General features: G+C 44.3%; 1 protein-coding gene across 6 annotated transcripts in view; it reads right to left on the bottom strand.

Annotated features, from left to right (window-relative positions):
• Positions 1 to 23,658, bottom strand: part of NEURL1 (neuralized E3 ubiquitin protein ligase 1) — a 169,988-nt gene that overhangs the window by 18,839 nt on the left and 127,491 nt on the right. For all 6 annotated transcript variants that reach the window (XM_074831199.1, XM_074831202.1, XM_074831200.1 and 3 more), the window contains one exon: positions 2,979 to 3,659. In XM_074831199.1, the coding sequence (XP_074687300.1) occupies positions 2,979 to 3,659 (681 nt within the window). The remainder of the gene's footprint in view (positions 1 to 2,978; positions 3,660 to 23,658) is intronic.

Here is a 23,658-nt window from a genome sequence, read left to right as displayed (position 1 = left end):
GACCATCAGCCTTGGGTAGAGATGGTCTCCCCTGATATTTAGATTAGGAAATAAATGTATCCCCAACATCATGGAATAACTGCAGTCAGCAAATGTCAGCTTCTGTGGTAAAGCCACAAGACAGGAGAGACCTGAGCTTTGTCCTGCTCTGGGTCAGGACCAAATAACTAATCTCAAGGTGTGAAATGTAGTAGCCATTGATCAATACCATGAGCCATCTTGTTCTCTGAGTCAAAAATAAATCCTCACTAAGTGCAAGAGTGGCATTGCTGCTCTCCATCTTTGCCATCCTCCAAACGAAACAGAAAGGCTGGAGAAGAAGCAAAACCAGCAACTTTAATCTCATTTTATAGTTGTCTGTAGTGCTGACGTTTCCTTAACACTGCATAACATTGCTTTGATTAATCTAATAATGGCATGCCCCCAGAAATAGAATGACATCTGCTATTTAAGGCAGATTTGTTACAATTATGCCTCTTGCAGTATTTGTGTCTCATTTCTTTCAAGGATATGGAACTTTGCTTTTTGTATTAAAACTAGAAAAAGATAACTATAAACATGTCTTCTCCTGTGATATAAAGCTCAAACTACAAAAGACAGATCACACAAAATTACTCGTTTGCATTCTGAAGATGGAGCTTGTCATTAGAAAGATGACATTTTCTAATATTATGATGACAGATATTATAGAAAGCACCATAATCTGTTCCACTGCAGTGCAAACAGTGCACATCACCTCCCTAATAACATTGCAAAAGTTAGAGATGGGAGTTCATTATTTTCTTTGCCTTTTGTCAGGATATTGGTGATCCATATAATTACTGCAGTTGCAGAGATGTGCAGTGTTGGGACAGCATCAGTGCTCTTCTCTGGGCAGTTGCACTGTACTGATACGGGGACTACGCTGCTCCCAGCATTGTTATACTGGAAACATAGATCCGAAAAGCTCTATTTGTATTTCAATACCTGTTAAATATTATAGGCAAGCTCCAATTTCATAGCTTTTAACTGGGAGACAGCAGCTCACTGCCCAAGGCGACATGGATAAAGCTGTACACCCAGCAGGGTCCTACCCTTTCCCTGAGAGAGGCAAGGTCAGCAAGTCCGGTTCTTTTCACTTAGATCTCACTTAAGAACAATAGCCCATTTTCAGCTTCTCTTCCAGTGACCGAGGCCAGAAAAGTCTCTTATATAGTCAGAAATACAGGTACTGAGTAGTTTTCCAACTCAGCAGATTTAATTTCACAGATCTAAATGCAGATTTATCTAAAACAAGCACTGGGAGTGTACTGGTTTGGACTGAAGTTGTGAGCTGGTAGGGAGGACATACGCAGGGTATGCGCAGCAGGGGGTTTGCCCAGGACGCACGAGGCCTGCGTTCAAGTCTGTGCTCTGTTGAATTGTGTATGAGGACACAATTCCGTCCCTTTGGTGAGGCACATCCTCGCTGCGCTGTTTCAGGACCCATTGCAAGCAGGCTATTCACCCTGTGCAAAACTGCCACAATTAGTGATCTCATATGAAAGGAAACACTGGTCGATAACTTAGTTTTACCAGCAGCTCAGTGACCTGAGGATGTTTTCCTTCTAATGTATACAGGAGCATTTAATCTCCTACTTTAATGGGATCTGTTTGACTTCACCTACCATTATCACAATGACATGTTGGTGGAGAGCAGAGCTAGCCATGGATTATGTACAGTACGCACAACAAATGTAATCAGGCTGAACTATCAGGGATTGAGTCTTGGGCTCCTGGAAATAAATTGCAGTATTACATTTGTCATCTGTGAGCCTTTAACAGCCACAGAACACTCCCAGCATAGACCTATGGTCAACTTTAAGCAAATCATATAGGACACTTCATACTGTGATTAGGTGAACTGGACCCTGCAGACAGATGTGTGTGTTCACCACAATTCATCTTCAAAGACTGTCTATAAATCCTAAAAAAGGAGGTGTTGGTTGGCTTTTGGATTTGGGTTTTTTTCCTGTTGGGTAATAGGGGCATTTTTATAGTGAGGATTTGAAGCAAAAGGAATATAATGGTATAAACAAGAAAGGAGCGTTTTAAAATCATCTCCAGTTAGAGGAATACAGGAATTACATTATGTTCTCTGAATCCATCATTTACTTTCTGACACTGACACCAGGAGAACCATGATATGGTCCAAATTTATGGCCAAACACATCCTACACTTGTATCCAATACACACACACACACACACAAGTAAATTTGATCCTGAGCAAATGCTATTTCAAGGCTTTTCCCTCCACACCTTCAAAACATGATTTTCAGCATTTAAACTAAGTACTTCAGTTAACAGGGCTTAAAAACAGAGCAAATATATCAAGAGAAAGAGGACAGCTCTTCAGAGACCCATCAACCTGTATGAGCTACACTACCTTAAATAGGGCTGGAGGACAAGGAAACCCTTCTCATGTTGAGCTGATCAGTGCCATGCTCTGTGCACCGCTGGGATCATAAGGCACAGGGATTCCTCTCTGCTTGCTAGCCTGTCTCTCACATAAATGCCTGGGGAAAGCAAGGGGATGGCTCTTTTTGAGAATTGGTCATGCCAGATAGCTAACAGACAGAAAAGTGCATCAGATCTCATTTTTCCTGCTGGCTATGCCCTACATTAGCTCAGCCCAAAGCACCTCTTCTCCCCCTTCCTTGCTTCCCCTAGGTCAGTGGTGACTCATCTGTACATTAATGGAGGTCTCCGAGGCTTCATTATGTGAAAAGAGCTTTGAGACCATCAAGTGAAGAAGTGCAAAGAGGTAAGTCTTTTAACTCATATCCATGTGCTACCTATGCGCCTTTGTATTTATTTCTTTTTCCTTTTATAAAACCAAAATTTGTACCTGAGCCTAGAGCAGGGAGGCAGCCATTCATTCCCTCCAGCCTTCCCCTGTGATGTTTCCCCCCCCTTGCTTTCTTGTGCATGAGGTTTGGAAAAAGGGGGTCCAACATACCCAACAATCGAATTTGCATGACTGCGCCATGTAAAACGAAGAACATCCAGAGGGGCTGGGAACAGTCCACGCAGACCTGCATGCCAGTGCCAGCACCATTGTGACTCAAGTGCAGCTCACCATCCGAATTCACCATAAATCCCAGGATGTCTCCGCTCTGGAGGGGCACCACGACTCGGCAGATGGCCCAGAACTCCTTTCGGTCAACCAAGGACTCGGGATTATAGGGGAGGTCACTGGGGCGCAAGGTGCTGGGATCGCAGGATGTCACCCCATAGGACAGTGTCCCTGTGCGCACGGCGTTGGACTTGTTGATTTTGACAAAAATGGTTTCATTGATCCGAAGGGGTCTGCTGGTGAAAACCAAAGTCCTCTCCTCCCGGGCATGCTCCAGACGGGCCACGGTTTGGTCGTCAAGGATTTTGACGTGGGGTCCCCGGAGGTGGTGGAAGCGGAGGTCACTCTCCAGTTGGGAGGGGAGGAGGTGGGAGTGCTGGGAGTTGAGGGAGTTCTGTGGGATGGGACACGTGGTGGCTGTCACGTGGAAGGTCTCCTCCTGCAGGTTGAGGTCGCACAGGCTGACCGAGAGGCGCGTGTCCTCTGTCTCCCGCCGCAGTGAGGGCCGGCGGATGGCGGTGAACGAGCGGGGCCGCAGGCAGTCAGGAGGAATTATTTCACTGTCTGTGGGGAGAGAGAAAACAAAAAAGGGGTCACTTCAGAGAAAATTAAAATATCTAGGAGTTCGGAAATTGCTGTCGCTTTGATTGATAGTTTAAAAGGGAAAATCGGAGAGCTGCTGCCATTAATAAATTTTCCCCTTTAAAATATGGAAGCAGAGTATCAAAAAATGTATTTGCAATCGATTGCGGTTCTTGTACTTTTCCCACCAGCACCAGCATTTTCAGCTTCTGAGCAGGCAGACTCAAAATCGATAGAAAGAACTGACCAGGGGAGGCTCTCCTTGGAGAAGGGAAGCAGAGGGCAAATATCTGAAATATACCCTGAACATACCAATCAGTATCTATTGGTCCAAGTTTTCATGCCCTCTTTATTGTCTACAGTAATTCTCATAGGTCTAGGAAATAAATATCTGATTACACTTTTTTTTTTTAAAAAAATTGCTATATTCAGCTCTAAATTTTTTATGATCACTTGAAATTTAATTAATATTTCTGTATATAACTATCATTAGTATTCTGGGGCTCACTGCAAACCAGTACAGATATGGATTTCACAGTGCAGAACTTGGGAATATGCAGTCTTCTATAAATAACATACAATCATTTATTATCTCCAAGCCAAATAATTAAAAATCAAATCCATGGATATGTAACAAAGAAAGATGATGTTTACACATTCAAATCCATCAGTGGAAACAGAATTGCACCTTATCCTCTTTGTTAGTCTCACCTGCTGTTTCAAGAGCTAACCATCAATTTAGTTGATTCTTTTTCTAAGGAACATAACCACCTGCCTTTAATGCCTAAATTACTTTTATTTAACATATCCTTATCTGTGCTGTTGCCATAGAAATTTTAAAGAGCAATATACTGAGGAAAAAAAAAGTATTTAAACAGATCATAAAAGTAAGCCGAGATAATGCAAAGATTTATACTTATGCCTGACTTTCTGAACTCTGTGAAGCCCATAGCATCAAGACACTATTCACTGTGAGAAAATTCAGCATGTGGGTAATTCTCTGCAAACATAATAAGCTATGACCCATACTGACTGTTCCTCTGCAGGAACTATGCCTGAAGACTGTTGTGGCTTCAAGCCCCATTCCAAATGGTATGAGGTGGAACCACCCCATACGACACGATCCTGGGCAGGTAGCACAAAGCAACACCACCAGACCCCAGCCTGGGACCTGCCACAAACACAGCACAATGTGGAACAACAAGAAGAGCCCAAGGAGTAGAGACTTGCTCCTAGCCCACCTGCCAGGCCCTTGCAGTGGGCATCTCTTCCAGCCATGTATCCTTGGGATTTTTCTTTTACACTAACAAAAAAGCAGGACCTTAGGTTATCTGAGGATTTTCCCAATGGGATGTACCCTCTCCCAGTGCACCACAGTAGTGGCTCTGTACTGGTATGTCAAGGAAAAATGCCAGCTAGTGAATAACCAACATCTCCTGCCATATCTGAGGTCTGACTAACAGCCTCTCCTGCCCTCCTCTTCTGGGAGCCCTGACAAGAGTACACCCACACACAGTTTGGCTTCAGCAGGGCTCTTTGCTTTGCTTAAACTGGATTATTCCAGGCTCCTCTTTAAATAAACTGCTATTACAAGGAAAGCACAGTCTCAAAATAAAAATGGGCTTTGTTTCTCATATTTTATTTTCCCCATACTGATATTTCAGCTTCTCTTCCCAGAAGTTAATTAAAGAAAAGGAGGAATAAATAAAATCAGAAATTACCCCAAGTAATCTAGAAGTGGGTCGCATTAATGCTTTGTAATACATGGGCTAGCATTTGCATTGCAAGTGCTCCTGCTGGATTGAATTAGACTTATTTTACCCTCCTTTGGCTGGAAACCTACATAGGAGAACAAATTAATACTGGCAGTCGACGACGATCCTTTGGTGTAGGTGAACGGGTAAAGACCTTTCTGAATAGGAACAGAAGGTCCTCTCTATTTTATTCCCTGTAACTATGCATGTGCAGCCTGGCTGACAACTGTGATGTGTGGGTAGCTTGCAGCCAGGGTTTTGAAACAGCTTGTTTTCCACCAGGATGCTTGCATTTCCCTTTGGCTGCTGGACAAAATATCTTTTTCCATCTGAAAAGAGGTTAAGAGAGATGGAGCTCTTCTGCAGACAAGACACATGGCAGTGATAGCAAACCAGGGTTACACATTCAACTGTTTTACTTAAATCCATCAGCAGCTCAGATGCCTAGCCTCTTAAGGGATAAGATGTCTCAAGCATATGGGATTGGCTGTGACACTTAGTTCATTAATGTTTGCAAATACCCATGGAAGAAAGGATTGCAGTTTACTGGTATCTGAAGTAGGTTTGTGAAAATTTAGAGAGATGAATCTCTAAGTGAGGCTGGCCTACTCCAGGGCTCTATGTTTTTATAAATCACAAAATACCCAGCCAAAGAAGAAAAAAAATCCCATTGAATATGAAGTAAATCAAAAGTGGGATTAATCTTTTTGGGTAGTAGGTAAGTTGGAAGAGCTGTGGAATGTCCTTTATCCAGAATAACTGATAATGGCCAAAGGCTATGAATGAACAATTCTGGTGAAATGTGAAACAAATGAGGTGACTTTGAGCTGTTTCTTTCACCAGAAGATGCCCAGAAATTAGTGTTTCCTTCCACTAAAGCTTCACTTGTCACTTCTTAAACACAGACCAAGTTGTTCACGCTGGAGTGGCCCGTAATGCAGCCTTACTCCTTGTGCTGGGTTTGTGTGTGTGGTGGGGTTTTGGTAGCAGGGGAGGGAGCTACAGCCGTGGCTCCAGTGAGAAGCTTCTCAAAGCTCCCCTGGCTCCAAGTCGGACTTGCCTCTGGCCAAGGTCGACCTAATTATTGATGGTGGCTGCACCTCTGCAATAACGTATTTAAGGAGACCCTGAGAGGAGGATTTGGAGTTGTGAGGGAGACACCTATGCAAACACCGAGGTCAGTTGAAGAATGGAGGAGGGACACACACACACACACACACACACGTGCTGGAGTAGAGACTCCCCTGCAGCCCGTGGTGAGAGGGCAGGCTGTCCCCCTGCAGCCCATGGAGGTCCACAGTGGAGCAGATGCCCACCTGCAGCTTGTGGAGGACTCCATGTTGGAACAGATTGCTGCACCCAAAGAAGGCCAGGACTCTGAGGGAAGCCCATGCTGGAGCAGTCTGTTGCTGGGAGGACTGCAGCCCACGGCAGAGACCCATGCCAGAGCAGTTCATGAAGAGCTGCAGCCTGTGGGAAGGACTCGCATCAGAGGAAGTTCATGGAGTACTCTCTCCCATGAGAGGGGCCCCACACTGGAGCAGGGGAGGAGTGTCACAAGCCCTCCCCCTGAGGAGGAAGGAGCAGCAGAAACAATGGGTGATGAACTGACTGCAACCCCCATCCCCTGCCCCACTGTGCTGCTGCAGGAGGAGGAGGTAGAGAAATCAGGACCAAAGCTGAGCCTGGGAAGAAGGGAGGGGTGGGGGTAGGTGTTTTTAAGATGTGGTTGTATTTCTCACTGTCCTACTTTGATTGGTATATTAAGTGGTGGTGGTGGCGTTTGAATTAAATTGATGTTCTTCTTCTCCTAACAAGTCTGTCTTTTGCCCATGACCATAATGGGTGAAACATCCCTCCCTGTCCTTGTCTTGATCCTCGAGCCTTTTGTTTTATTTTCTCCTCCCCATCCCTGAGGGGGAAGGAGTAAGCAAGTGGCTGCATGGTGCTCAGTTGTCCTCTGGGCTTAAACCATAATGCTCCTGCAGAACATTTACAACTGACTTTCAGTGCTTACAAAGGAGGGACTCTCCATGTAGGAGTGTTCAGGCACTTTTATATTTGCAGAGACAACCCTGGAGCACACATCAAAAAGATGGAATGACTTTATGTGACGAGACTGTAAAATACAAAACAGGTCCAACAGTACATTACTGAGGAGATCGCCCAACTTCAGCCTGAAGAATTTGGAAATAGTCCCTTCTCATTAAATATTCAAAGTTATATAATTTCCTCTATAAGGCAGTTGACAGTGTTTCTCTGGGAAAAGTCAGCTGGTGAGAGACCTCCTTGGGTGAGACTAGACAGACTTGTGAGTGAAGACCACAGCTTTCACTGAGTCACCAGAGCAAACTTTAACCCAGCTGGTTGGGGTACCACCAGCGAGCTGGCCGTGACCACAGCAGCTCGATGCAGGCTGGCTGCCCAGGTAGCTTTCCAGAGAGGTTTTCCTGAGCTCTGCATCAGTGCAGTTATGATGTTAATGCTGGATTTAGAGACTTAAAGTAGCAATACAGACATAGCCAAAGTGAAAGGATTTCTACTAAATACAAATTGTCTGCTCCCCGGTTTGAGAATCTGAGACACTGAATTTTTGTAAAGGATGCCTAACTTCATAAATCCCTTTGTATCTTTTTCTGGCTTAGTTTAAGAAATAAACCAAGCAGGAGTAATTAATTTAGCAAAGTAGAAATGAAGGGCACTTGAGCAGTTCAGCCATCTTCCATTTTCTCCTCCTCTTTAGCGGGGTTTATCTGCAAAATTTAGATTTTCAGCTGATTCCTTACACAGTCAATTAACTTCAAGTATCTTCCTCAGACCAGAGGCTTCAAAGCTCTCCATTTTACTGCTCAGAGGGCATGGAAGAGCCTCTCACTTCATGCAGGCTCAATGCGACTGCAGTAACACTTTAAAACAGCACTTACAAGGAGCTGGTGAGCAGCCAGATACAGCTGTAATCACCGCATCCAGATCAGAAGTATTTCACTACCACCTTTTTTCTGAACCACTGCCAAATGTTATCTTCTTAAAATCATCCATTTCCTTAAACATGTATAATACGTATGATACATATTTACTATAGATATCACATACGTGCACATTTAATATAGCTACATGCACATCCAAACACAAATGCATTTCTAACCACCAGCACGCACAGATGATCTCAGCCCTACACAAACCCGAAGGGGATGTGTTGCTGTCAGAGAGTCAAATCATTATTCCTCTTTTTCAGTACTGTCTGTTCCTGCCTGAAGGCTTGACTTTCCAAGGTCATGAGCAGCCAGTATTCACACACCTGTAAAGGATCCGAGAAAGCAGAGCAAACTCAACATGCATGCACACACATGCTGGAAACTTGCAGAGTCCAATATTTAGCTGCAAGCTCTAGGAACACAGATGCCCTTCTCTCGATGACTTTTCTGAAATTGGTGCAATCCTATTGCCTCACATGAATTGTACTTCCTCAAAGTATGAGGGCTGCAAGCACTCCCCAGAATGAGCTGTGGAAGACCTGGTATAAATAAACCAATCTTGAGACTTACTACTACAAAAAATAACTTAAAATTTGGGGAATCAGACTGATAACCTAAGAACCTATCCCATTTCTAATGATGTTCCCTCCCAGGAGAGAGAAATGCTGAGAAGTCAAGGAACAACCTAGTGATTCCCTGTATCTGGAGAACATTTCTGTCCTCAGCTACTAAGCAAAGAATAAAAAACTGGTAAGGTCAGAACTTTGCTGGCATGCTCCCTCCTTTCCCATGCAAAGCCTCATGTTTCTCCTTCCTTCTGTTCTTTGCTTTACTTCTTCACAAGTGCATTTTTCTTCTCTTAACCCCTCACTTTGCTGGGTAATGGTATTTTTAGTGAGCACTGGTGCTCACTGTATAACTTCTGTGACCAAGGAACCCCAGAGGTGCTAAGCTACCAAAAGATGTATTGAAGTCAGCGTCCCCTACTAGAATATTCTATGTAAACATACAACTGCAAAAGGATGTATACTGCATTATTCCCATCACACTGGAGGGGCTCCATTCCTACTCAGGAATGCAGATGAAGGCTCCTTTTGCCACCACCAACGCTACCTGTCACAAGAGGTTATGCAGGGAGGACAGCTGGCATTATCTTCTCCACGGTCTACAGCAGACTTAGGCAGCTAACAGTCCATTTGGCAAGACTTTGTCATTGCTGGGAGACATGTTTGAAATATGATGCAGATGTACCACACCATAAAATAACACTACACTCAGAGGCAGTTGGGAAAAGCAATCAGTCATAAGACAAGAAATAAACCTGTGCTTCTGGAAACCTTCTGTCACTCACAGCTTCGTACTCCCCATCGTAGGAGTGCAGGTATTAATCCCAGCTCAGCTGCTTGCCTTGCAAACTCTGTCCGTGTCGTGCTGTGGCAATCTTTGCTCCTTTGCTGACTCAGTCCTAGCAAGCCGATGTATACTGCTGAGGAACCGCCACGCTTCAGCACAGAAGTAGCCAGACCAATTTCTATATGTTGTTTATAGCTCAATTTATTATGTATTTTAAGGAGACTGAGGACTGAAAATTTGGTAAATGGAAACAACTTAGACTCTCATTTATCCCTCCTAAAACAAGGATGACAGCATCACCTCCACTGGCAAGAAGAAGAGAAGCTGTGACTGGGTCCGGGACTAACAGAAAGACCACTGTGTGGCCCTGGGTTCAAAATCCACCCAAATTAAAGGGCGACTGAAAGTAGATATTTATGCAGTCTGCTGTACTCATGGTGTTAAAGATGTCCTCACTACCGTGGGATGTTCTGTTCCAGGCTCTCTCAGAGTCTCTGCCACGTGTATCTTAGCTGTTTTATTGCACCAGGAGGAGCTAAGCAAACAGGAGAGTGAAGATCGCCCTTACTTAAAATAAACACAGGAGAAAAATTGAGAAGTGAAGAAAGCCGAGGCCACGCTCACAGTCATTAAGATGCAAAGCTCCCCTCATAGAGCATGTCCAAAGTGCTCTTGCCTGCTGGCAATGTGTCTGAGCAGACACTTGTAAAACTATTTGTTTTTCTGCAAACTTGCACTCTCCATGTGAGGTCTGGAGAGAAGGCTGGGCTCTGCTGCGCTCAGTGTAACGCTGCAGAGACCACGCTCCTGGGTGGATGCTTCTGCTCTGATGCTGCACACAGGTTTCCTCCTCCACTCCCTGCTTGTTACTGATAAATCTTGAATTTATATAATCCAAGACCACTCCATTGTGTTTATTTCTCATAAACCATCAGGCGCCAGAATGCAGCTTCTCAGATCATACAACGAAGCCACTTTCAGAGCATTATTGTAGCATGTGGGAGGCAAATGTTTAAAATCCCTCAAAGGAATGATTCAGACTAAAAAACTCCTTTGCCATATACTTAGGAATTCACTTCTACAAAATACATTTCCCTTTATGAACAACCGAGAAATCAAACTGCTTGAGTTATTGCCTCAGATAAACCATTCCTTCTCCTTGAAAACACCCACATCAAATAAAGGACATCAGTTAAGTAAATACCTACTTATACAATACCTGCATATGTGCATGTCTCTATTTCATTGACAGTATAAATACCCCATTTCAAATAAAGCTGCTTCCTTCTGCTCTTGCTGCTCTGGTTCCTCTCTTTTTGCACACACTTAAAGGAAAATATGCAAAACTACAGCCAACAGACAATGTCACTTGTACCAGCTATACATGTAAGATGCCCAGGCTGCTCTTTAAGTAAAATCTGCTCTGGGGCAAACAGCATCTGAGATCAGGACTCAGCTGCTGGGCTCTGCAGCAGAAGACACTGCTCACCACGTAAACAGAAAGGATATATAAATGGTGAGTGGGAGGCAAGAAGAATTAATGTTCTTATTTTATAGATACCGTGGGATGGAGTAAGCAGTCCAAGGGGATAGATGACTCCTCTAGCAGAGCTCTTAAGTGAAACCTCTTGGGGTTTAGCCTAGTGCACAACAAAACCAGCTCACTTGCCACAGTGCACCCTCTCATTTCCTAACTCTCCATTCAATGCCTTATTCTCTACCTGCTAATCCTTTGCCTCCATGTGCACGTTGCTCCTCTCACCTCAAAACTCAACATACTTGGGACTCCTCATCCATTATGGGATCCCCATGGTCAGTATAGAAAACGCTGTTCAAGAATCCCTGCTTCACCAACACACCATCTTGGTATCACCACACAGTCAATGGAGAGCAAACATAGTTTTGTGTGCATTCACATGGTTAAAGCAGGAGTTAATAGCTACATGCAAGTTTTGGCTTCCTGCTCATTGCAATCTGGAAGGCAAGCTAAGTGCTATTCATAACAGCCATTTTCATTGCAGGGATGGCAGATATTTAAATCAACTTGCTGCATTTGTTTGCCTGTGATCAACACAATCCAAATTAGCTTTCTGACAAGATGCTCAGGTGGTTTTCCAATATTGCTGAAAGCATTTGAGAGAATTTCTGCTATAACCAAGGGGCAGAAGTCAAAGTCCAAGCCAAGGGTTACAAAGAGCCCAAAGCTGGAGTTTGTCTGCGGGAGATATAATTCATGTTTACACTAAAAATTGTCACCAGATTTTAAAGCTGGATTACAAAAGAAGACAGACCATTGACTCTGTGGAACCAATTGCAAGGCTACAAACATCTGCCACTTTAACAGAAATGAGTGAAAATCAACACTGCTTAACAAGCATCTCACTGGAGTTGTCTGCTTTGTGTTTGCAATTGCTTGGATAAAAATCAGCATTTCTATCCAGGCATTTTGGGGGAGATTGAGCACTAAAGCTATTTGGTTTGCATGATTCGGTTTGGGAGAGGTGATAAAAAATGGGATGGAAGAGAATAAACTTAGTCTTTTAGTTTTTATCAACTGCTAGGTGTTTGATACATTTATTGTGCAAATCTGGTGGCTTCCTGTGGGCATTTATCACCAAATTCTGCTTTGAGGGAATGGTGCCATCAGAAATAGCGTGGCCAGCAGGGACAGGGAAGTGATCTTACCCCTGTACTCGGCACTAGTGAGGCTGCACCTTGATTACTGTGTTCAGTTTTGGGCCCCTCACTACAAAAAGGACATTGAATTACTCAAGCGCGTCCAGAGAAGGGCAACGAAGCTGGTGAAGGGTCTGGAGCACATGTCGTACGAGGAGCGGCTGAGGGAACTGGGGATGTTTAGTCTGGAGGAGGCTGAGGGGAGACCTCATCGCCCTCTACAACTACCTGAAAGGAGGTTGCAGAGAACTGGGGGTGAGTCTCTTTAACCAAGTAATAAGCAATAGAACAAGAGGTAATGGCCTCAAGTTGCGCCAGGGAAGGTTTAGACTAGATATTAGGAAGCATTTCTTTCCAGAATGGGTTGTTAGGTGTTGGAATGGGCTGCCCAAGGAGGTGGTGGAGTCCCCATCCCTGGAGGTGTTTAAGAGTAGGGTTGACATAGCGCTGAGGGATATGGTGTAGTTGGGAACTGTTAATGTTGGGTTGATGGTTGGACTGGATGATCTTCAAGGTCTTTTCCAACCTAGACAATTCTGTGATTCTGTGCCTTTGTCCCATTAGGCACAGAGCAGCTGGTGTCCTCCCAGGTGAATCTCACGAAACCCTTGGGATCTGTTCAGGATACTTTTCTAAGGATATAAATATTCTCCCTTGGCTTACTGGGATTATCACGGATTTCTTGTCATGGATGGTCAATGCTGTACCAATAGTACAGATAAAATATCACGGCAAAACAAATCAGAAACAAACAAACAAACAAACAAACAAATCCAAATTCTAAAAGAATGAGAGCTCATGTACTGCCAGTCTCCAAGTTGAAATATTCAGAAAGGAAAAATACAAACCCCTGAACGGTAGGGAATTGCAGCTCCTTTTAAGCCAGAATGACCAATTGCAGTTTCCAGGCCAGCTTAGTAATTGAATTGATCATCTGCATATTCTTCAATAAAATTTAAGGAATGAAAGCATACGATCTCATATATGAGTAAGACTGCAGTTGAAGGTACAAAAGTTGAGTACTGACTGATAAATTGTAGTTTTGGGACATGTGCTATCTAATAAAGTGCTCTGAGCCAGTCTGGTTCATAACAAATATTCATACAATTATGCCTAACATCTGTAAGCATGTCAAATTGATTTGCACATATGAAATGGCACAAAAAGCATAACTAGCCTCATAAAATTGAAATAAATTACTGTTTTCCTTAGCAAATATGGATGTTCTGAAAGAGTCTGACAGATTATGAAGAACAAACTTCCATATGCGTGTTACAGTTGTGGATTTGTTTTCTTTTCTACAAAAACCAATGCTCAGAGAGTCTGCAGGGTGCTGGCAACATTTGTGTTACAAACAACACATTTTGGGTTTCATTCAGGATGGCTTTTTGTTCAGGGTAAACTCATCCTCCTCAGACAGCGATCCTCAAGATTGACAAATGTCCTTCAGGTTGAAGATGTGCTTAACCACTGCCACAACCACCTCTGTATGTCGGCACCTCCTTGCCTCATTCCCTCTATTGCGTTCATGGGTTTTCCATTTGATGTTTACTAACTCCTCGCACAGTCAGAGACATATGGTTTGAGCAGAAATCATGTGACTTGGGTTTTGTGGAGACCACCTAATCCCCATTATTCACTCTTTAATCTATCTTTCACTCACACACATGAAGCCTCTGAACTTTACTCCCATGCCAATGCAATGATTTCTACCTCCATTGCCCCAGGCTTCCTAGACTATTCCTATCAGCTATTATTATCCATCTTGAAAATCACAGCAAAGCAATCATCACTTTTAGGACCATACTGACATTACTTTAATCTCAGTCCTGTCTCTCTCTGTAAAGTGCCCCACCTTTTCTTTCCATTTCCTCGTATTCTTTCTACAGCTGGCAAGTCTTTTATTACTTGTTTTAATTACCCATGCAAGACCTAATTCTCCCTGGAGACTGTAAATTGTCACTTTATCTGATGCTTCCTGATCTTTAAGATGTAACTTTCTCTGTAGAAAAGTTCTTTTTTCTTCTTTATGGGAAATTAAGGCAGTAATTGCAATTCCTGTTTGTCTAACAACTTTATAGAGCCTTCTTCTCACACCCAGTGACTCCATTGCTTACTCCTGGAATTATCATCCCTTTTACACCCCTTTCCTCCTAGAAATTTTGACCCTCTTGTCTCACCTAGTTCACCATTGCATGCAGTGTTAACCCCATAACTTTACCTTCACGTACTTTGTTGCAGATTGCTGTGGGCCCTCCAACAACTCTATTTCCAATCCTCCTTACGTTACTGTGTGAATGTTTCCATAGCATCTCACTGTTCACAGCCAATTCCCAAGCTACATCAGACACATCCCTTTATCCCCTGAATTATCTCACAGCAATTTTCTTCAAAAGAAGTACTTCTTCCTCCTTCCCATCCATCATCCTCTCTCCTGTGGTATTTACGTATCCTGCATTTATCCTTTTTCACTTGCTTTCATTTCCCGCTGTGGTTTCATGCAGGCATGGAGACGATGACTCCTTCTCCAACTTCTCCCCACATTTCCCAGTGAAAGGCTCCTGCCATCACTGACAGTTTTACAGACAGCTGCTCAGGGAGAATTCAACCCACCACCAGTCACCTCATCCCTGCCAAGGTGTCCCCAGGGTCCCGCATCTTACTCAGCACCATTGCTTACTACACTGAATAAACACCATCATTGGGTCTTCCCCCTTTTCCTTAGGAAACTCAGAAACACTGCTGGCAATCACCTTCCTGGGTTTGTTGCAGTTCTGTTTGGTTTGGCAGAGCTGCCCAAAGGCACTGCTAAATGATAAATTGCCCAGACATCGCAAGGATTTTGCTGTCCCACAGCTACCTCACTAGCCAGAGGTAAGAGCACATTTTCTAGATGCAACCTGTGAAGGGCAGTGACAATACGTAGTATTTCAGTCAACTGCCTGAAGAAAAAAAGTAAAATAAATTGGAAAGATACAGTAGTTCAGGCTAACCTGAAACAAAGTGCTCAGTTTATCTTACTTCATTTTATAAAAGCATATCAATACTGGACCAAGAGTTTCTCCAGTTGATTTCTGGGGCTTGTCTGGAAATCACTGTTGCCATTTTCAAGATTAACATGTTATTTCAAGACTTAAAATTGAAATATATAATTTTGAAAATAGTGAAAGAAAACAGCTAGAGTTTGCCAAAAGTGTTTCAATTTTTCAGCCATAACTAGTTAAGTTTACATATAATCTCTTCTTCTCCAAGCTGGTTCCCCACCTAAAGATCCAACAACTATATTTCTGAAGGAATGCACATAATGCTACTTGTCCAGAATATTTTGGTTTAATTCCTTTTAATATCTCTTTCTTGGAGAATTTCCATCCCAGAATCCAGCATGAAGAAGCTCTCAAAAAATTTCTGATTTATTTTCCACATGTACAAAAAAAAGTGCAGCCATTACACCCCACCCACTGGTGCAGTCTGCAAGATGCACTCTGCAGTTATGCATGGAAACAGTAAATCAAGGCTTTGTTTTATGAGCTTGTTTTAAAATAGCACAATTATTGCAGTCTGCACCAATTCAGAAAAGTTCAGCACATGTTTAGGTCTGGTCCATTTCATGACAGCACTTAAAACATCCACTTCATCTAAACAAGTATTTATATCCCACTGAAGGCAATGGGATGTACACATGAGCATATGAATAGTCCCAAATTAGGGGCACAGGGTAAGGTTTAAAAACTACATTCCATGTCAAAACAAAAAGTTCTTATGCTAAACTCCACTTTCCATCACTGTCCCATTGGATCGTGCCAGTGGAATGAACAGTAAAGGAGATTTCCTGAAACATTAACCCTAAATCAGTCACTCTAGCTGTCACAGCTGGACAAAACTAGGGGGGAATCAAAGAGAGAGTTAATGCCCACTTCTGCCAAGGTACATAATTGAAAAGTTCATTTCTTCAATAAATTCTTCATATGTTCTGCCACAGCAAGTTCCCATTAGGCTTGTGATTTCTTTATGAATTATTTTGATACCCTGATCTAAAGGAACCAAAGAGCTGAACCTTGATACCAGAGCTTCAGCTAACTCCTTAACAAGCAAAAAGACAAATTCTGCTCTCACTTACCCCAAGGGAAAGCTTCAACACCTTGGCCATCAGTAAAGCTAATTTAAATGTACAGATCATGGGATGTGGCCTCAAAAGGTTTAGACAGAAAGACAGGAGGCTTTTCTGAAGCTGCAAATTGAAAGTATAAACAAGAATCAGCCAGAGGGCCACAGTCTGGCTGCCAGTCAGGGCAGTGTAACCTTGCTGAAGCCACAGGATTCACACAGAGAACAAGGTCCAGTGTACGCTTCCAGATGGTAAATGCGGCTGCAGCCCCAGTAACCAAATCTTCCTCACTCCCCTGATGAAGGACACCTGAGGCTTTGGTTCCCAAAGGTTCCTGCTCCCCCTGAGTCCCCACAGGACTGTGCTTTTCTTCCTCTTCCTCCTCCTCTTTCTCCCTTCCCCACCCGACACTCTATGCACGAACAAGCTTGGTCCTGCTGGGATCCTGGGGATGAGAGGGAGGATGGTCTTTCAGGGCAACTGGATCCTAAAACCAGGACACAGCCCCTGTGGTGGACAAAGCTGACTGTCTGATGGGAGCCAGGCACTGACCATCTCACAGCTTCCCCAGCAAAAACACGGCACCAGTGAAGTGCCAGCTATAAGCACAGCACTGGAGAGATGTCTGACTTTGCAACTGGTTTTGTGCTATTAATGGTCCCTGAGACTTTTCGAGGAGGGGTTGGGAGGTGGGTAAGACACAGACACCTAAAAATGCAGTGAGGTGGGTTTTTTCACTTTACGCAGGGTGATTTTCCTTTTCTTCTTTGACCTCTCATTAAACTGCCATGATAGATGTCTGCCTTTTCTCAGCAGCTTACTTTTGCCACATGATGCCCTGTTGTACGGTCAAAGCATTTTCACTAGGATTTAACATTTCAGTTTATGCCGACGGTCGCTCTTTCTGACTGGCACATGGTCTAAATCTTACTTACCTGCTGGTAATTACTTGGTTTTGCACCAGTTTGGCTAGGAATGCGTACCAGTGTTCATTCATCCACTTGCCCAGTTTCAATCTGTTAAACTCCCACGTCTTTATTTGTATCCTCTATTTACCTGAACCCTTGATGCTATACTTCTCTGGTTTGGGAAACAGCTATTCAACCCTTTGTAAAAGGTAAAGTTTAGCTTCAGAATGTGTGAACAAGCTTAATTTTGAAGATTAGACTTAACTGGGTATAAACAGCAACAAAAAGATCCAGTACAGCAACATTACAGGCAAGAACCTTTCTGAGATCTATATGGGCTAGAAAGATGGTAACTAATATAGGGGTGACTCTCCCAAACTCAAGGATTTCTCATCTCATTAACAGACTAATTTCTCTTCACCTTCTGCCTCCTTCAGCATCAAAGTTTAAAGCAATATTTGGTGAGAATGTTATTGTGAACCTTTCTGCACATACTTTGAACTGTTGTAGGGAACTATCAAACCCTTGCTCCATAATAATAAAAATTGTTGGGCTTACATCAACTGAAATGTCATCACCAGCACCAGTGATATCTTGCTCACCCTAAGGAATCTGGGACCTATCCCAGGTCTGTCTGGGACCTGGTTCTCAGAGGAAAATGGTGCCTCTCTCCACTGTGCTCAGTACAATCCCACTATTTCTGGTACTATAACAGCTTTGACTTTAAAAATGTATGCTTGATTTTTTCATTTACAACTGCGAAAATATTCTTTGTTTCCAAAGACAGATGTAGTCCAGTCATCAGAGCAAAAGCCTGGAGAATTCATGTTAGCATTCATTCTTACCCACCACAGGATGGTACTGGGAAGGCGCAGAGCTAAAAATCCACACATTTCTGAAAGCTAGATGAGAATAAAAAGCAGATGATGTGCTCAAATTATCCTAATATCTAAAACAGAGAAGAAAGGGTTACTACTGGCTGTATTTCTATTCTGTAACTCTTTTTCATATCAAAGTAAGCAACGGGGAAAAAAAGGAAAAAATCCCAAAGAGGAGTGTAGATGACTTATGCTCAGGAAGAAGCCAGTGGATACGGGCAGAAAGGGCCCAGGAAGCAATACACACTCTGCTCCAGCCCAGGCTGAAGCAGTGTTACCAGGCCCTTTTGCTCTGTGTCCATAGGAGACACAAATCACCCGGACAGCTGTTGCCATAGCCACCCCTTTACGTTCCAGGGTCAAGTTTCCCTCTGCACAGAAATATTATTTATAAGGTGGCTTAGGTGTGCCTTGCGCCTGGCAGTTAAAAATGGCAAGTCCCATCCTAGGGGAGCTTACAGCCCAAATTAGACATAACACAGCGAGAGGGTACGATAAACACAGGGAAGAGAGGGTCAAGGTGAGATGGTGAGATGCTGCATACACACCCTGTCAGCTCTTTCATTCTTCCTATTAAACACTGTAAGGACTCTGCATCCCCGCTCATTTTTGCACGTGTCCTGCTGGTCTGTTATGCTGCAGCCACTCAGTGATGACACAGCCTTGGCTGGGACAGGCTCCATGGCCTCTCCAGGCAAAGCTGGACCCTCAACACTGGAGCTAAACAGCCTTTTTGAGGAGCTGGCAGGTCCATGAAATCCCCCCTGGCCAAGCATTGTCCCTCCCCTAGGTCGCAGTGCTGTACTGCAGGCAAGTCAAATGGGTTGCTGTAAGCAGACCTACCATTTCCAACACATTCTAGCATCTAGGGGGAAATGGGGGCAGCATTTAGTCCCTGAATTACCATGGAGAAATTACGAGGCTCATAAGGACTGCTGGAGTAGGCCTGAACTTGTTCTGAGAGCAACAGGACTTAACAGCAAAGAGAAAGCTGAGTTATGTACACTCCAGGTTACTATAGCCTTCTCCTTACGCCCAACGCACCACTCAAATTTTACTAGCAGGGGGGCCAGACTCACAGTGCTGAGAACAGAAATTGTCTCTGTCTGCTGGCTTGTCAACAGCCAGCGTGGCGCATCCCAAGCCCCTGCATCCCACCGGGGAGTGGTGAGGTTCACCCAACCCGTGCTGCCAGCTGGGAGAGCTGCCCGCAGCAGAAAAACTGCCCTGTCTGCAGAGAAATGAACAGATATCGCCACTGTGGCATGCATCTGGAGGAATGGTGATAAATGACAACTTTGCTATTCACTGCATTTCACTGCTTTGTCCTGCCAGAAGCATTTCACTCAGGTCTGTTAAAGCCACCGCAGTCGCCCATGCAATTCCTTCCCAGATGAGGTTTGTAGTACTTTGAAAATTCGTATTTATGGGCAACATGAAGAAAACAGAATTTAATAAGGAAACAAGTAACAGGATGGCTGCTGGGTTCACTTTTACATCTACTACAATCAAAACATCTATGGGGTTAGCAGGATTTTTAACTACAGGTAAAGCTGCTGCAGAGCTGAGGGTGCCAGTTCATTGCTACATGACAGCTTTGCCTGGGGCCCAGCCAGCTGCAGTGCCTATGGGTGCAAGTCAGAAGGGACAGTGTGGCTCATGTGCCCGCTTCATTCTGTCCACTGCTACAGTAACCCTGAGAGAAGCTCCACAAAGGCTGCTGGTTAGAAGGCATCACCCTCCAGCTCTGTCCCCAGGAGGACACACTCACCTCTACACTTGTCCTCCTGCCGACTGCCACCCATGCCCCAGCGCCCAGTTTTGTGAGGTGAGTCCCAGCTCAGGGTGTCAGTGTGGTCCTTCCCAGAGGCACCAGTGCTACGACAGGGTTCATGGTCCATTTGAAATTAGCAATCCCAAGTAACCTCCAGAGTCTACTTTCTCCACCTCTCAGCCCTCCGGGAAACCCTCTTCTCCCCAGAAATTTGACATTTCTTAATCTTGGCTTGTTTTCCAGGTCAGCAGTCTTGTTCCCCAGCACTCTCAGTCATACAGCAAAGGCGTGTCGAACACTGTCACTGTCTCTGTGCCTTTGCCATCCTGCTGAGTGTGTCTACTCCACAGGCGGCTGGAGGCAGAGCCACAGGAGCCAGCTCCTTCGACAGCAGCTATGCACCCACTCGGAGGATGCTCTGCTGCTGCAGCACCTGCCAAACCACCTCAAAGCCATCACCAGCACACATATCCCAGGTTTCAGAAACTGGCAGGAGGGGAATGATTCAATGGACAGACAAAAGCAAGCCAGGCATGGCCAGGATTAGCCACTGAGACCTGCAGGCTCCTTCCCTTTACCTCCTTGGCCATCTCGGTGCCATGTCCATGGCTGTGCACTGCCTGGCTGTCTGCACACAGCCACCTCTGCTTTGCTGGAGCTTGCAGCCCCTGCAGCTAAATTCAAGGTGGGCAATCTAGCACCCTCAAGGAAAAGGCTCAGGATGGTGCCAGACAACACTCGCTGCAAAAAATTACACTGCTGCAATGAGAGTACCCAAATCTCAGCCCGCTGGATCTGGGGCAGGGTCACACTGGGATTCACTGATATCTCAAACTGTAAAAAAATCTATTTTTCTCTGAATTAATTGTAGTTAGCACTGACACCATTAGCCTGGGCAAACCTTGTTGTGTCAAGCCATCTAACTCTGGCCTGCTGTAGACCCGTGGCAGTCTCCTACCCCCAAAACAAGGGGCTTCTTGGTGGACTTCTTAGGTAATAAGAAGAGGGTCACTTTTTCCCCAAAAGGAACAAGGCACCTGTGAGTGCATGCGTCTAAGCACCTCCCATCATCAAACTACATTTCAACTCCAGACCTAAAGCTCAGCTTAGGCTGCAGTTTAAAGCAAGGACCATTTCAGCCTCACAGCAGCTCAACATCATCATCATAACTATTCATCTGGTTCTGTGGTTTTACATTGAAAATATGTTGCTATGGAGAGCGCAGCATGGGAACGTGCAGCCACCACAACGCATGGCAGAAGCAGCCCACAGCTTCTGCTGATATTTGCAGGCCCTCCACTGCCATCCACACAAAGGCTGAAAATAGACCTAAAGCTCAAATGAAGCATCTGTAATACTTCATTTCTGCCTGATCCTCCCCAAGGCACCGAGACTTTTCACAGAAATCATACCAAGCATCCCACATACGCTCTGACGTCACCTCACCAATTTCTAATTCCTCGCTGCACACATGCCTCAAAAAGGAAATTCCTTCCAGCCCCATTTTCATTCTATGTCCTATTTTTGTCTGGGAAGCAGGTTTCCCTCCAGAGACACCCTTCTGCTGGTACCCACAGGTGCTGCTCAGTCCTTACTACCTTTTAACCACAATATAAAGCAACTCCCTTGTGCTGCTCCACCTTGCTGCCCTGCTGACTGAAGGATCTGATTTCTGTCATTTAAAGATGACCTTGGCAAAGGTCATTCAGCAGCTGCAAAGTGATCTGCAAATACATATTGAGTGCAGAGGAAACCTGCCTGTACCATTAAAGCTCCAGCTTCACAGTCTCCAAAACGCATGGGCTGGGTCCTGAAGGATGCTGAGTGTTTTCTGATCTCACTGACTTGATGAGACTTGGTAGAGCTCAGTGAAAGCAGTACAGACTTGAGCCCACAGCACCGTGGATGAGGAACACCTCTGGGGTTTTTCTTTTCAATGAATTTTTAAAATATCTGAAATACTGTTTGTTTTCTTTCTCATGTTCTGGAGGAATTGAAAAATCCTCAACTCCACCATAAACATGAAGCCATCAGCCCTTGATTTCTCAAAATGTATTTGTATTAAGCTATGAAATTATTTACAGTGGCCATAAACATCCTCCCAGCATTTGGCAGCTGGGAGAGGGCCTTGGAACTCACTAATTTACTTACATTGTAAACCACTTTCTAATAAATAAATAAGCTCTTAATATCTCACCCACAAGAAGCAGCACATTGCACACAATACTATATTTAGGGGTCCTTTGGAGGTCAAGGATTCAGCAGCCAAATTTCTTTGAGGATCTTTCTTTGGTGAGTGATGTTTATGCTCAAATGAATTGTCATCTGAATGTCTTTATTTTGAACTTGATTTAAAATTCGTGCACTGCTGTAAATGCTGGAGAAGCAGCTGCTTATTTCTCGTTTTGCCTGAACCAGGGTCAAATTCTGATCTAAGGGGCAGAAAGCGACACTTAAAAATGCTTGCTGATGCCTTACTAGTGACCTTTTTGGGAGGGACTGCTGAGCTTCCAGGCTGGCTCACAGCGTGGAGATGCTCTCCAGGCCAGGAGGATGCTCAGTGCCAGAACCCACGAAGAAAGGATAAGGTCGTGCAGCATTGCAGAGAGGTGCAAAATGCTGTGCTTCATGAGTGCTGCCTTTGGGTTTTACTGCAGAGGGACAGTCAAGACATTCTCCCTCCTGGCTCAGCATTCACAGCCCAGACACTGCCTGCCAGGTGATACAGAGCGGGGAGAAAGCAAAACAAGCCATCGGCTGCTGCACAAGGGATGAGCCATGTTAGAGCCCCTAATGGATGCTGAGAGTATTTAAACTGATGGAAATGTGATTTTGAATTTCTGTGAAAACCACCACAGTGCCCTTGAGGACATAGGAGGATGAGTGGCTGGCTCAAAGCAATCCTGGATTGAAAACAATATTGTCAGATCAAACTCGGTCCAAAAGTTGTGTTTTGTAAAAAGTAGCAATAGCCTTTTACAAAACCTAAGGTAAACGAGGACTGTTTTCACAAACTGCTTCACTTATATAAAAACAAAAATCTAACTCTCCCCTAATTTCAACCAGTGCTGGTTAAATGCAAAGGTTAACTAGCGAACAGGAGAAGAAAAAAAAAAAAGTTTCATTTACTCTCCCTGCCCCAGGCATGGAAGAGAGGGAAGAATGAATCAATTATTAAAATCAGTTTTGTTTTAATCATGTGAAGTTATACTCATGGACATTTAGTGATCTGAGTGAAGAATTTTAAAATAGGAACCCCAATGTAACCAGGTCCTACTATATCACCAGTGCTCTGCAGACAAGCTCCATGTGAGGGCCTGTTTACCCCATTTATCTACAACTGCAATCAGCTTCAGAGATCTCCAACTAACTGCAGAGCAAAAAACCTCTCTTTCCTCTCCCCTGCAGCCCCCATCTGCTCCATTGGGAAAGATGAAGCAGCACCAAGGTGAAGCTAGACCACGCAGAGTCCCCCACCATGGATGGCATGGGCTCTTGGCCACCTTCCTTTTTTTGTTGGCACAGCCAACCCTCCTGGGTGCCCTGAAGAAGCTGCCC

Source organism: Strix aluco, chromosome 7, assembly GCF_031877795.1.
Source record: "Strix aluco isolate bStrAlu1 chromosome 7, bStrAlu1.hap1, whole genome shotgun sequence".
NCBI lineage: Eukaryota > Metazoa > Chordata > Aves > Strigiformes > Strigidae > Strix > Strix aluco.
Note: the sequence above shows the minus strand (reverse complement) of the source record. Positions and strands in the feature narration are given on the sequence as shown.